We start from the raw sequence: 14,766 nt of genomic DNA on the forward strand, positions 1-14,766 counted from the left end.
CACCCCCTTCCTATCAAATCCCACAATCACCTCCTAATACTCTCTCATCAAAACTAATCTGGGTTGCTTCTTTCAAAACTTTGTTGTGAAAATGGTTGCCATGTCCAAGATTGCTACTGGGAATGGACACGGTGAAAACTCTCCTTACTTTGATGGATGGAAGGCTTACGAGACCAATCCTTTTCATCCCACTGAAAGACCTGAGGGAGTCATTCAGATGGGTCTAGCTGAGAATCAGGTACCTTATTATAGCTAAGATAACAAGAAACTTGCAGGGATTATTTTTAGTCACTTTCTATGTGTAGAAACTGACAGATATTCATGGTCTTCAATTAAACACTCCAGCTGTGCTTTAATTTAATCAAAAACTGGCTCATCAAACACCCAGAAGCCTCCCTCTGCACCCCACAAGGTGTAAACAAGTTCAAGGAGACAGCACTTTTCCAGGATTATCATGGGATGCCTGAGTTCAGACAAGTATGGGTTATTATATTTATAACACAATCTGTGTATCAACGTTCATGAATATGTTAAATGATTGATTAATGACATTAAAAATTAATACTCACAGGCGGTTGCAAAATTTATGGGGAAAGTGAGGGGAGATAGAGTAAAATTTGATCCAGATCGCATTGTTATGAGCGGTGGAGCCACCGGAGCTCATGAGATGGTTGCCTTTTGCTTGGCAGATCCTGGTGAAGCATTTCTCGTCCCCACTCCTTATTATCCAGGGTAATGCTTCATTTTTTTTTTTTGATAATTATATTTTGTACACATGTCCATATAGTATACATAAAGATTTCGTAGATGCCTCATTTTTAATTTTTTAATGACTAACCTTGACCTTTGTCCCCAAACCCACCCACACGCTGGAAACTAGGGAGAAATTGCTAATTAAGCAAATCAAATTTTGACTAAGATAAGTTTTAGTTTAATAGAACTGGATTTAGTCACCTAGTATAATTTCTAATGTTCAGTAATGTTAAAACTAAGTAACGAAGGGAATGATTTTTGGGTAAGGGAATCATGAAAGCAACTTGGCTCTCTTTTTGAAGTTCTTGGCCCATCTCTGATAGAATTATGCAACTGACATATTTAATTATACCAAGTAACAAAGCGAAACAAAAACTAAAAACCTGGTAGTATATATAAAGGCTCATCATCAGTAATAATCATAGAAAGTTGAGTAGTCATTTTCATTTGAACCGGTCTATTATTTGTCATTTCATAACAGCTGGATGAGATGAGTTGACTACCTAATTTGAGCTTTCAGAAGAAGTTATCAATTTCATGGTGTAATTATTTATCTAGTTCACTAAAAAAGAACACACACACTTTTGACATCACTTTGCAGGTTTGATCGTGACTTGAAGTGGAGAACCGGGGTTGAACTTGTACCAGTCAACTGTGAGAGCTACAATAATTTCAAGATCACCAGGAACGCCTTGGAAGCTGCGTATGTTAAAGCACAAGAAGCTAACCTCAGAGTGAAGGGCTTGCTCATAACCAATCCATCGAACCCATTGGGTACTATCTTGGATCGGGACACATTGAAGAGCATGGTTAGGTTCATAAACGACAAGAACATACACCTGATTGGTGATGAGATTTATGCTGCCACTGTTTTCATGGAGCCTGAGTTCGTTAGTATTTCTGAGATTATAGAGGAAGAGGATGTGGAATGTAATCGTGATCTCATACACATTGTGTACAGTCTTTCCAAGGACATGGGGTTCCCTGGTTTCAGGGTTGGCATTGTATACTCATACAATGATTCAGTCGTTAGCTGTGCCCGCAAAATGTCCAGCTTTGGATTGGTGTCTTCGCAAACTCAGCACTTGATTGCATCTATGCTATCTGATGGAGAGTTTGTTGATAACTTCATTACAGAAAACAAAGAGCTGTTATTCAAAAGGCACAAGTATTTTACTTGGAGTCTTTCTCAAGTCGGTATTGGTTGTTTGAAGGGCAATTCTGGGCTGTTTATATGGATGGATCTGCGTAAGCTCCTCAAAGAGAAAACATTTGCAGCCGAGATGGAGCTGTGGCGGGTAATAATCAATGAAGTTAAGCTCAATGTTTCGCCAGGTTCTTCTTTCCATTGCGAGGAGCCTGGTTGGTTCAGGGTTTGCTTTGCTAACATGGATGACCACACCATGAAAGTTGCTTTGTTGAGAATCAGAACCTTTGTGTTCAAGAACAACGAGGCCATGGTTCCTCTAAAACTATGCAGGCCAAGCAGCCTTAAACTCAGCTTATCACGAAGCTTATCTCGAAGAATGGAGTCACCGGGCATCATGTCTCCCCACTCTCCCTTGCCTCAATCACCCCTCGTTCGAGCAAGGACTTAACAAAGTTCAACAGCCTCATAAACTTCCCCATTATGCATTACTCTTTGCATGCTACAAACTTTAATTAGTGTTATAATTAAACTGTAAACCAGAGAATCCGCTGCATTGTTTCCTATAGTCATAATAACCTGAACACGATCCTTTTGGCGGAAAGCTGTCCATCATAAGGGTACTCCATGGATTCATTCAACTCATGTATTTTTCTGTCTTCCCTCACATGCAAAAATGCACTATTTGTGAGGAAAGTTCAATGTTGCGGAGTAGTGTGTACTGGTCGTGCAGATGTATAAAATTATATGTAATGGTGAAGCCCTTCTATGTGAAAAATAAAGGATTGTTACTTGAATCTCTACTGCCTACTAAGTGTATAATTTGTAAAATGCTAAGCCTGTACGTATATTATATAGCAGTTGATTGCAGAAGTCACGTAATAATTACATGAATGCAAAACAGGTTAAATAGGCCCTGTTGTAACAAGTGTCATACCTTTCACCAACTTCTCTGTTTAAGTTCCTACCTTGGCACAAGCTCATTGAGATTGAACTTCACAATGAGATTTCGTAAAGGGAAATTAAATGAAGGCTACATTTTCTTAACTTAGTATCAATATTTACATTTTTTTTCAAATTAGTCTTTATTTTCTTTATAAGTTAAATTTATTTTTTAATTTTTCAAAAAAGAGTCAAATAACTTTTTTTAGTAAAAAAATGCTATTAAAATATTAATTTTTTAACGATATTAGTGTGACAATAGTTGATGTGCACTTTTTATATGGCCTTAATAAATAATTTTTAAAAATATAAAAAATATTTAAAATTTAAAAAATTATAAAAAGTTCATACAAATTCGAAATTAGCATGAAGTATTTGTGAATTGTCATTCAAGTTGTCATGTTTGAAAATTTAATGTTTTAGTGTCCCTTTGAATGGACAATTACCTCTAGTGCGTTTAGCTTTTTTATTTTTTATTTGTGTCTCACGCTACAATATCTAATCTCACCACCACCACTACTTTTACAGTAATCGCAAGTAAATGCATCTCCCATCCAAAGGGACCCTTAGTCAGTATTTTCATCAAAAGAACAACAATTTAACTCTTTTTGAAAGATTAATGGTTAAATTAGACTTTTTTTTAAAGGTTGATAGTCAAATTTAGTTAAAAAAAAATAAATGCATCTGCCATCCAAAAGGACCCCTAGTTAGTATTTTCGTCAAAAGAACAATAATTTAACTCTTTTTAAAAGATTAATGATTAAATTAGACTTTTTTTTAAAGGTTAACGATCAAATTTAATTAAAAAAATAACAATCAAATTGACAAAAAATATAAACATTGAATATACCACTAATCAATAAGGTTTATATATATATATAAATAAATAAAATAATACATAATACATATACTAATTTTAATCACACGCGCTATGCACGTGATACAATATAATAAATTAATTTAATAATTTATAAAAATAATATTCATCTTGTATGAATATAAAATTTAAAATTTAAAATTTGAATTTAAATTCAAATAAAATAAAAAAGACACAACAAATTACTATGAGTAGAAAATAAATATATATTCTTTTCTCTATTTCATCTTTTCTATATTTAAGATAATGTTTGAAGAGATACTTAGTAAATGAATTTGGATATAATTACTTGCAATTAATAAGTGTGAGTAATTAATGTAATTGATGGGTTCCACCAAATTAGTGTGTTACACTTTTCAATTATTAGTGGAGGATGGGGATTAGGTAATTACACCCAAATCATGTATTAATATAAAATTTAAGATTTATAATATAATTTTTAAAAAAATTATAAAATTATAACAAAGATATATTATTCAAATACTAAAAAAATTCTACAATTATGAACAAAAAGTTTATTGTAAAAAATAATTTATATGTTATAAAAGTATTATAATATATTTATTTATTAACAGTTATGGTAAAAAAGTATGAATATAATTTCTTTATATCTTCATGATCCATGCTATATATTATAAAATAATATACTTGTTCATAAAAAAATGTTTTAATTTTTTCAGCATAACTTATAATAGAGAATAACTTTATAAGATTATAGTAAAAAAATATATCATTGATAAGAAGTGTTATGAAAGGTTTCGACACTTTATAAAATATTTTTTATAAAGGTTATAATTATAATTTTATATTACATATTATGAAAAGAGATAATTTAGTATAAGTATTTTTCCAAATTAAGTTTATATAAGTGTTTATAATTGATGCTACATATTATTTGGATTAATTTGTACTATTAACTCAAATACTATAAGGTTGTTGCTAATTATGAAAATAGAAAATGTTCTCTTGCACCATACTGTGAATGTATGATACCATTTAAGAGAATGTGGTTAAAAAGATATTTGTTGTTCTAAAAAAATATTGTCCATATTAACACTACCACTTTGATATAGCATAAAAGAAAAGGTTGAATTGTACTTGTATATTGTATGTTTCATAACTATGTGGTACAAGAAATGTAAGAAATGAGGTTAGAAGACATTCGAGGAAACGGGCTGACGACTCAACGGGTTTGAGTTGGAAGTTTTCGTCACAACTATGTGGTACATGGAAGGTAAGGAATGAGGTTATTATAAATTGTAATTTTGTTACTGAAAATTCTATTGTGTCAAAAGCAAAAATATTGTTGCAGGATTACATTTTAGCACTAGCACAGATGGTGAAGTCTAACAGAGCAGCCAGTGGCCAAGTGAGATGGCAACCTCCACCTACTACCTACTTTGAAGTGAAGTTCGATGCTGGTTTCAATGCAAATTTACAGCAAACAAGAGCGGGACTTGTTGAGGCTCTCTATGGATGTCTAGCTATAGGCTGAGATGACAGCAGCATTGAAGGCCCTGGAATCGGCGAAGAAACAAGTTAAAAGATCCTATACGTCCAAAGACAAGTTAACCCCCCTTGTAGGAAATGATGATGTTGAATTGTCATGATTGATAGGCTCTTAATTTTCGATGAAAAGAAGAAGAGTTAGAAGCAGCAAATTGGTTTAGTTCTTCAATAAAATTATGGGATTCTGGAAGTAATATAAATTAAACCGAAACTGGGGAAAACCCATTGTTTACAGTTTCATGGATATGTACGAGGAATGAGTTACAAACAATTTGTTGTTGGGACTTTTGAGATCATCTAATTAATGATAAAATCATTGCAAACAAGTTGGCAGCCGGTGGTTAATTTAGCCCATAGTTATCTCAATTATCTTCATCTGTTTTTGGGAATTTAATAGTTAGTCATTGTCATGATGACTATCATGGTATCATACGGAGGGGTAGTATCCATGATTTGCTGGTGCAAGTAAGAATCCGGATGAGTTTTGCTTAAACAACCAAAGATTAGTTACAAATTGGGGGACTAATCTTTATGCTTTACTACGCAGATGACATTATCACCTATTATAACAGAAAATGTGATTATCCAAATGATCTTATCCATCCCATGTTCAATACTTTGGAAAAAGAAAATAAATAAAATAGTCTATCATTCTGTTCGTTCTATAAATGTAAATTCATTATTGAGAACGGAACAAGAATAATCTCTCCGGATAACAATCTCTAGAGAGAGTTTTCTTCACAGCTCCGATGCTCACTTGCATTGCATGCATCCTAGCAACATTGTTTAGACTTTTGATGTAAGTACTTCCCTTAGGACTAAATGAATTAATCCCTCCATTATTAAATAGACCAATTTAATTCATGTATTGTTAATAGGAATTAAATAAGATCAATGAAATATATCACTTTGAAATTAGGTATGTCACACCCCAGAAGCAGCAGACCTAAAAAGGGGAGTATATATGTAAATAAACTATTTTGGTGCACTATGGCACCTTACTAACTTGCTAACGAGATAGAGTATTGGCATATACTAGTGTTAAGACATCTGCCCATTGGCAGTATCTAAAGATTTAATTACAGGATATCTTCAAGTGAAGAAAGATTATGCCCCAGAAATAGTACGCCCTAAAGTTTTGGTTGAGCACTAAGGACCTATCAAGTGTATGAGAAAGCCGTAGGAAACTTAATTGTTTTTAAGACCACATCATACGCGAGTTGCCACCAAAGTATAGTATGCTTGGTTTACATGAGCATTGTTCTAATTGGTTCTTATAATGAGATTAGTTGGGAGTCAATTAGATTGATTTGATCCTCCCCATGATTGGTCAACAGTAAAATAGATCTTCTCTAGATTTATTTCACCTACCCCCAGATTTGGTAGGTAAATTAGGGGACGAGAGTATATTTATTTAAGGGAAGGGGACATTCCAAATAGTTTTTCTTTCTGCTCAATGTTTAGGTTCTTCTTTCTAGCCTAAACATTCTTTTCTTATTCGTAAAATAGATCTAAGACCTCGTTTAATCAGTGGATGTTTAATATTCTGGTAAGTGTTATAGCCATGTATGTTACGATTGTTGAAGAGCAAGGATGATAAAAGATGTAAGAACAAAAGGGTATGAGTGAAAGGCCCTGCTTGGGTGTCGCATGTAGTTGAAATGTTAGTAAACTATCTGTAATTGAGGATTCTAATGTAAATTCTATGATTTTGTAAGCAACTGATCTATTGGATTGGGAAGGATTTCTTCAAGAGCATCAAAATCTTCCAAGTTTTCCTCATCTATTTTTGGCTCTCTAGAGATGAAAAAGTTGACCAATTACCTCCATTCCTTTTGGAACTTCTCCTAATCTTCGCCCTAAGGTTATAGACATCAAAGTTTAAGGACTCAACAGCGACCTTCTATAAGTAGTTGAAGTTCACCTGACATAAATTGAGAGGACCCGCAACAATTTGGGCGTGAAGGACTAGGTTGGATCGTAGTATGGACAAGGCTTCTGCCAGATTTTTCTTAATGTCTTCTTGGTGTTTTTTCAAAGCTTCCTCGTTGGATTGGCATAGATGCCCCAACTTTGATAAATACTGCCTTGAGATTTAAACTTCTCCTCTTAAGAGGACTTCTTTGTTCTTAGTTGATTGAATTCTTCCTCCATCTACTTGGCCTAGGTTTCTAATTCTTCATATTTGGCCTTCCAAAAATAAGCGTAGCTGAGCTAAGGACTATTTTCCAGAATCCACAGTTCTTCCAAGCTTGCCAATTTGATGTTGTTTTGATTACAAGCCTCCTGAAGGCCCAACTCATACGCCCGTATTCAGCCGCTAAAACTAGAGAAGAGAGGAAAACTTTTTTCACCTATTGAGGCAAGATGCTATTTTGCTGTTGCTGGATGACTTCAAGAGAGAAGAGATATTGCCCTGACCTTATGAGATCACGCCATGGGAAGATTTTTCCTGATTCACCAAATGAAATGTTAATGTGTAAGTAACCAAGAGGGGCCTTTGGCTGGCTTGGGCATACTGAATTTAGTGTGAGTACAATCAAAGATGGATCTGAGACATAGATTAGAAAGTCTACAGAGTTGGCAGACTCTACTAGTACAACTAGAGCAGGAGGAAGGGTAAGAATAGGAGGCAGGACAAGAGCAGGAGGAGTGATGGCTCTTATGGAAGCAGACCATCTCCTAAGTCTGCAAGGGATCAGGTATAGATGGCCACTGCCCTTAGTATCTTGGGTGCTACCCTCCACCCTTGGCCTTTTTTGAGTTCTACCAACTATTGGTGTGATGACAACTCTTTCACTCTAGTGAATTGCATCTCATAATGCTAAGGCGTCCATATTGGCTGCAGGAGTAGGTGTGGAAGTACTAGATATATGAGAAAATGAAGATCCTGCAGCAGTAATAAGAGAGCTAGCCTAGTTAAAAGAAAGAGCAAAAGACGTACCATAACTAATTATATTCCAATGGCATGGGCGTAGTCCACAAGTCTTATAGAAGAAGAATGAAGGCTTTCTCATCCTCCTTGCTAGGATTCATGACAAATCATCATTGGCGTTGTAAGGCCAAACCACCTTAGCGAAAGGAACATTATGGGAATCGACCCATAGTAAAAGGTCATTCACTCAACGATAATTTGGACTCAGCCATTGCAGATAGTATTGAAAGATGTTTCAGACAATAACAATCTCTTTCAATTCTAGGATACACTTCTTCTTTAACCGCTTAAATTACTTCCAAGAAACTTCTGAATCAACGTGTTGGCTTTGTAGGTAGAGGTCCTTTTAGCGTATGGACCATAAAGTGGGAAAGCTAAAATCAGTTTCGAGCTTGTGCGTGACTCTCACAAACCTATCCTTCTTAATATGGAGGTTTGATGCCCAATTTTGGATAATGGGCTCGTAAAACTACACTAGCATGTGCTAAAATGGGCCATCCCGATCAAAGTACCTTGCGTTTTGATCTTCAGTTGATAGATCCTTTAGAAAATGGCAAGAATAGATTGCTTGTTGTATAAGTAACAATCGATGAAATAAGCCACCAATTCCCACTAGGAAAAGATAGAGGTTTCCCTGGTGCGATACTATATTCGTTGAGCAGCAAACAAAAGAAGGCATGAAGAGGCAAATAAAAGCCAACTCGAGCAGGAAGAGGGATAGAATAAAGCCGTTGGTGTTGTCACTTTGGTGACATTCCCCTCGGACTAAACGAAAACTATAGGTGAAGTTTGAGCGAAGGATACCTCTGGCCCATAGATATTAAGTCAAATCCTCTTTAGTAGTACTGCATTCGTACATGGGAGCGAGTACACGATGAGTACAATCAGGACCTTTGGGTCCGATCATGACAACGTTTCTAAGGTTGTAGCTTCTGCTACTTTGGGCATGGCCTCTTCCATGAGAAGTAGTTTTAAGCATTTTGAATAATAGAGAGAGAAGGAGAAAGAGAGTTACCTCAGAAGAAAGTTACAATTGAAGTCGAAAAGAAGCAAATAGACTTGAGCAGAAAAAAATTAGGGCTCCAATGATGTAGAGAAAAATATTGGGGGAAAGTGTTGAACATTCAAATTTATATAGAATCAAACGTCTGTCAAAAGTTTCAAATTCAAAACCAACTATTGGAATTCTTAAATCACAACATGACACTTGTCAAGGCAAAGGCTATAGGATGTTTAAAAACACAAAAGTACCTAGCAACTATGTCCACGAATCTAGGATTTACCAATCGAGACTTTTTGTCTACATTCGCACTAGTTGGAATCTCCAGTGTGTACGTCTCAGACGAGAAGTTTGTTATGACTATGTTTGGGCATTTCGCCAAGAAATATACTACATCTAATCTAGGAAGTTGGTCACGTACCATTGATAAATGGGGATTTCCAAGTTGGTAAAAAATTTCAGGGACGAAATTTCTTGAAGGAGGGAAAAGTTGTCACAGTCCAAAAGCGGCAGATCCAAAAAGGTGAGTATGATATGTATGTAAATTTTTTTGGCGCACTGTAGTAGTATTACCCGCCACCCTTCTGACTTGCTAATGAGTTAGAGTATTGACATATACCAATGTTAAAGCATCTGCCCGTTGGTGGTATCTAAAGATTTATTTACATGATATCTTTAAGTGAAGAAAGATTACGCCCAAGAAAGAGTGCACCTAAGAAAGAGTACACCCCAAAGTTTTGGTTAAGCACTAAGGCCTATCAAGTGTATAAGGAATCCATAAGAGACTTAATTGTATTTAAGACCACACCATACGTGAGTCACCAGCAAGGTACAGTACACTCGGTATATATGAGCACTGTTCTAATTGGTTCTTGTAACAAGATTAATTGATGTCAATTGGATTGGTTTAACCCTTCCCATGACTGGTCAACAGTAAAGTAGATCTTTGTCAGATTTTATTTACCTACATCTAGATTTGGTAGGGAAATCAGGGGGACCAAGAGTATATTTATTAAAGCGAGGGGGACATTTCAGATAATTTTTCTTTCTGCTTAATATTCACGTTCTTCTTTCTACCTAAATATTCTCTTCTTCATTAAGATGAAGCTAAGATCTCATTTAGTTAGTGGATGATTCAATCTTCTGGTAAGTTTTATAGCCCTGTATGTTACGATTGTTTATGAGTAAGGATGATAAAAGGTGTAAGAAGAATAGGGTGTGAGTGAAAGACCCTGCTTGGGGGTTGCACATAGTTGAAACATTAGTAAACTATCTGCAAATGAGGATTCTAATGGAAATTCCATAATCTTGTAAGCAGTTGCTGCTTCTGGATTGGAAAAGACAATCGAAACAAAAGTTCTAAGTCGAGGTAATTATAGGCCTCTGGTGAGTCTCTAGACCCGAATTCTACACGATATATTCTGATGATTCTTTATATGATTGATGTTCATATAGATGCATATAACTTCCTGAGGAGTTGTATGTATGTATGTATCTATATGTGTGTGCGTGTTCTCCGTGAAGCATTTGTATGTATGTATTGAAGTGTACGATGTGCTGCATAAAGATGATGATATGTGGTAAGCATATATGAGAAATTTTGTGTTAGGAAGTGTGATTTTGTTAAGGCTGTGAGTGAAGTCTATGTAAATGTGTCAAATATGTTATTAGAGTGATGCATGCGAAATTTTGGCTGGTGACAAGGGGGTTTGGGCGGAGTGTTGGGAAAATATGTGATATGATAATGGACCTTGTGGTGGTGTTTTGAAGACGTTCAACGAGACAATAAACACAAAGGCCAGTATGGAAAAATATAGTCCGTCATGACCATAAGCACGAGGTCCACTGAGATGTTAAACACGATAAAAGACCAGTGTGGCAGTTATGTGGAAAGACTTGGCCATGTTACATTTTGGAAATGGCGGATGAGCCGTTTTTGTCTACTAGGGTTTCTGTGTCCTAGGGGTGATGGTGGGCAAACCTCAGGCTATGCTGAGTTTAGACAAATCCATATCATCAAACACGACATTTGGTGTGGTGCCTTGGTGGCAAACCAAACCAAGCCCTTGTGGCGAGTTATCTATAAAACCTTTATGGCGAATTATCTGAAAAGCCTTTGTGGCATATTGTTTGAGAAGCCTTAGCAGTAAAGTTATGCAGCACCCCAAACTCGACTTAGACATTATGGCCGAATCCGAAAGTGTTACGAAGAAAATTATAAATTCGACTTCTTTCTTTTTGAAAACATCGTATCTCTTTGTTACTAAAAGAGTCCACTTATTTAAAAACGTGTTGTTATACTTATTAATTAAAATTGTTAATTGTTTACGTTTTAAAAATAAACTGAGTTTGTTTTCTTTAAAAATAATTGATTGTAGAAACATCGTTATTTTTCGAAAAGCCATTTTGTCATGTGCTATGTCAAAACCCAAAACAAAAGTCCAAATCCAAAAAAAATAAAGCCAAAAATACAGAGAGTCCAAAAATTGAAAAACTAGCAAAAATGGAATTTTAAATGAGCTAAATTAATGTAAATCAAGTTTTATGGAATTGTGGATAAATTCGAGCTCTCGTCGCACTGAGCCGCCTAAGTCTGAGGGTTACCTGAAAGTATCAAACAAACAGAGAGTGAGTTTTATAACTTAGTGTGTAATTTAAAGGAAGCAGATTCACAGAACAGATTCACAGATTTAATACATAATAGAACATATATTGACGAATGTCTCATGTAGAATTAGAGTCACATGCAAATTACAATTCTACCCCTATCCGTTACACGCCATCTCCGACCATCCTAACACACCATGTGGGGTATAAAACACCCATTCTTCCCTACATACCACTTAGTGTCCTTATGACGCTTTTTAGAAAAATTGCAACAGTGCTGCTAGTATATTGGCAAATCATCGCCTTAAACAGAACACTTCCTCCTCATAATACATAACCCACCCCATAGCCAGGGACAGACAGAATATCAGGTATAATAGAATAACAAATACCAGAACGTATATCACATGCATGCTCGTATAACATATATTAAACATGCATATACATAATAGATAAAAAAATATCGCATCTCATTACATGTATTTAGGTGTTGTTTACGTCAAATTCATATTATCAGATTAGTAGATTTCATGCTTTAGGGCTTATATAATCACATACTGACCCCACAAAAGGTCCATAGTCGATCAAGACAACCTGTATGACTCTAGGAAAAAATTCTAAAATTTGGGCCCACACGTCCGTGTGGCCTACCCGACCCAAAATGGCTTGTCCGTGTGGGCCCACACTCCCAAAATTACCTTGCCCGTGTGGCCTACACAACCTAGCACATGACCCACACAAGCCCTGTGGCCCACATGACCCTAAATTGCCTAGACCGTGTGTCACACATGGCCTCCTACACGACCTGTCACATAGTCGTGTGTCACACAAGGCTTGGCTCATGATCGTGTGGCATCAACAAGCCCCAATTTTGGCTTGCTGTTTTTTGGGTTTCTTGTTAAACACATTGATTGTTTTTTATGCAAATCCACCCACAAAGCTTCCAGATCCTAAAATGTCAATTAACACAAATTAAGAACGATTCGTGAAACTTATATCAAGAATTATTCACAAACATCCTTATTTGGTCTCTAAAATATTCAAGCACCTACCGATAAAGTGAACAACAATTAACGATGCCTAAGTCGCTAGCTAAATGCCAAACGTCATTCGATCATCTCCTAAAACCACACAATACCAATTAACCAAAGACCTAAAGAAGAAATCAACCCTTATTATTCAAACTCAGTATCCAAATGGAAACAAAAATATCATACTATCGAAAGCAAAAATTATACACTTACCTAATGAAATAGAAATACCAAAAAAATATCGAACAACAGATTAATCACCACACTTGTGTAAAGACTTGAATCCAAAAAGAAATACAAGCCTCTCTACCAAATAGTTTTGATGAAAGATCGTAAAAGAAAGAATTAATTTGAGAGTAAAAAGGCAAAAAAAAAAGGAATAAAGAAAGAAACAATTTGCAAAACTCCACCCAACAGAACTTGGAGGGTGAAATGTGTTTAGTGATTTTAGGAGAAAAAATATATATTATTGTTTCAAAATAAAACAAAAACCTAACCCCTAACTTCTTGATAGCTCAAAAACTCTTTTAAGAGTTTTAATACAATTCCAGCACCACCAATATGAACAGCACACTAAGGATTAACAAAAATAATTTCATTTTAGTCACGTAAGGGATTCGAACTATAGACCCCTATCACAATACCAAGACTCACAACCACTGAAGCAGACACTTAATTAATGTTTGAATTTAACTAAGCAGAGCTTAAGATTTTTGGGGTGTTACAACTCTCCCCCTTAAAAGAAATTTCAGCCTCGAAATTTACCTAATTCAAATAGATGCAGATACTGTTGACATATTGAGTTTTCAGGTTCCTACGTGGCTTTCTCAATGCCATGATTCTTCCATAAAACCTTCACTAACGGAATAGATTTCCTCCTCAAGACCTTAATGTCTCGTTCCAGAATCTGATCATGCTCCTCTTCAAAAGTCAAATTCGGTCTAACCTCGACCTCCTTAATAGAACAATATGAAATGAGTCCGACCGATACCTCCTCTACATAAAGACATGAAACACATCATGGATACAGTTTAATTCCGAAGGTATCTCTAATAGATAAACCACTGATCCCACATGTTTTAGAATCTGATACGGCCTAATGAACCTATTGCTCAACTTGCCATTACGTCCAAACCTTAAAAATTTATTCTATGGAGATACCTTAAGAAACACATAATCTTTCATGAAATACTCAGTGCCCTTCCTTTTCAGATCTGTATAAGACTTCTATCAGAAGTCGCCTTAAGACAATCCCGAATTAGTCTAACTTTATCCTTAGTCTCATAAACCAACTCAGGACCCAAAACCTGCGCTCACCCAACTCAGTCCAACACAGCGGAGTATGACACTTACGACCATTCAGAGCCTCATAAGGTGCCATATGAATGCTAGACTAGAAAATGTTATTGTAAGCGAACTCGGCTAATGGCAGAAAATCCTCCCAACTACCTCAAAAATCAATTACACAACTTCGGAGCATATCATCCAATATCTAAATCACCTTATCAGTTTAACCATTAATCTGAGGATAGAACACAGTATTGAAGTCCAATCTCGAACTCAGAGCCTCATGAATTTTTTTTCCAAATTGAAAAGTGGAGTAAGGATCTATATTAGAAATAACCGAGACTGGTACCCCATGAAGTCTCACGATCTTAGAAATATATAACTTGGCCAATTTTTGAAGAGAATAATTTGTCCGAACAGGAAAGAAGTGGGCAGACTTGTTCAAATGACCCACACAGAATCCTTCTTAGTAGGTGTTAGGGACAACCCACTAACGAAGTCCATAGTCACACTCTCCCATTTACATATGGGAATCTTAACAGATTGAAGCAAACCCAAAGGCAACTGATGCTTAGTCTTAACTTGATGGCATGTCAGACAACGAGAAATAAAGTTTGTCACCTCTTATTTCAAGCCAGGCCATCATTACAGTTCATGAAGATCCCGATACATCTTATT

The 14,766-nt window shown here is 35.7% G+C and overlaps 1 protein-coding gene across 1 annotated transcript; it reads left to right on the top strand.

Moving 5' to 3' along the window:
- Positions 1-2,697, top strand: LOC107947488 (1-aminocyclopropane-1-carboxylate synthase). The gene is made up of 4 exons (XM_016882131.1): positions 1-238; positions 346-477; positions 572-732; positions 1,355-2,697. The coding sequence occupies exons 1-4, from the start codon at positions 92-94 to the stop codon at positions 2,349-2,351; spliced, it is 1,437 nt and encodes a 478-aa protein (XP_016737620.1). The 5' UTR covers positions 1-91; the 3' UTR covers positions 2,352-2,697.
- The last annotated feature ends 12,069 nt before the right edge of the window (positions 2,698-14,766 follow it).

Source organism: Gossypium hirsutum, chromosome A08 (genome assembly GCF_007990345.1).
Source record: "Gossypium hirsutum isolate 1008001.06 chromosome A08, Gossypium_hirsutum_v2.1, whole genome shotgun sequence".
In the NCBI taxonomy this organism is placed as follows: Eukaryota; Viridiplantae; Streptophyta; class Magnoliopsida; order Malvales; family Malvaceae; genus Gossypium; species Gossypium hirsutum.

Coding starts and splice junctions, on each gene's coding strand:
- LOC107947488 (XM_016882131.1), top strand. CDS start 92: ATGGTTGCCATGTCCAAGATTGCTACTGGGAATGGACACGGTGAAAAC. Junction 478..571: donor GGATGCCTGAGTTCAGACAA/GTATGGGTTATT, acceptor TAATACTCACAG/GCGGTTGCAAAATTTATGGG. Junction 733..1,354: donor CCCACTCCTTATTATCCAGG/GTAATGCTTCAT, acceptor ATCACTTTGCAG/GTTTGATCGTGACTTGAAGT.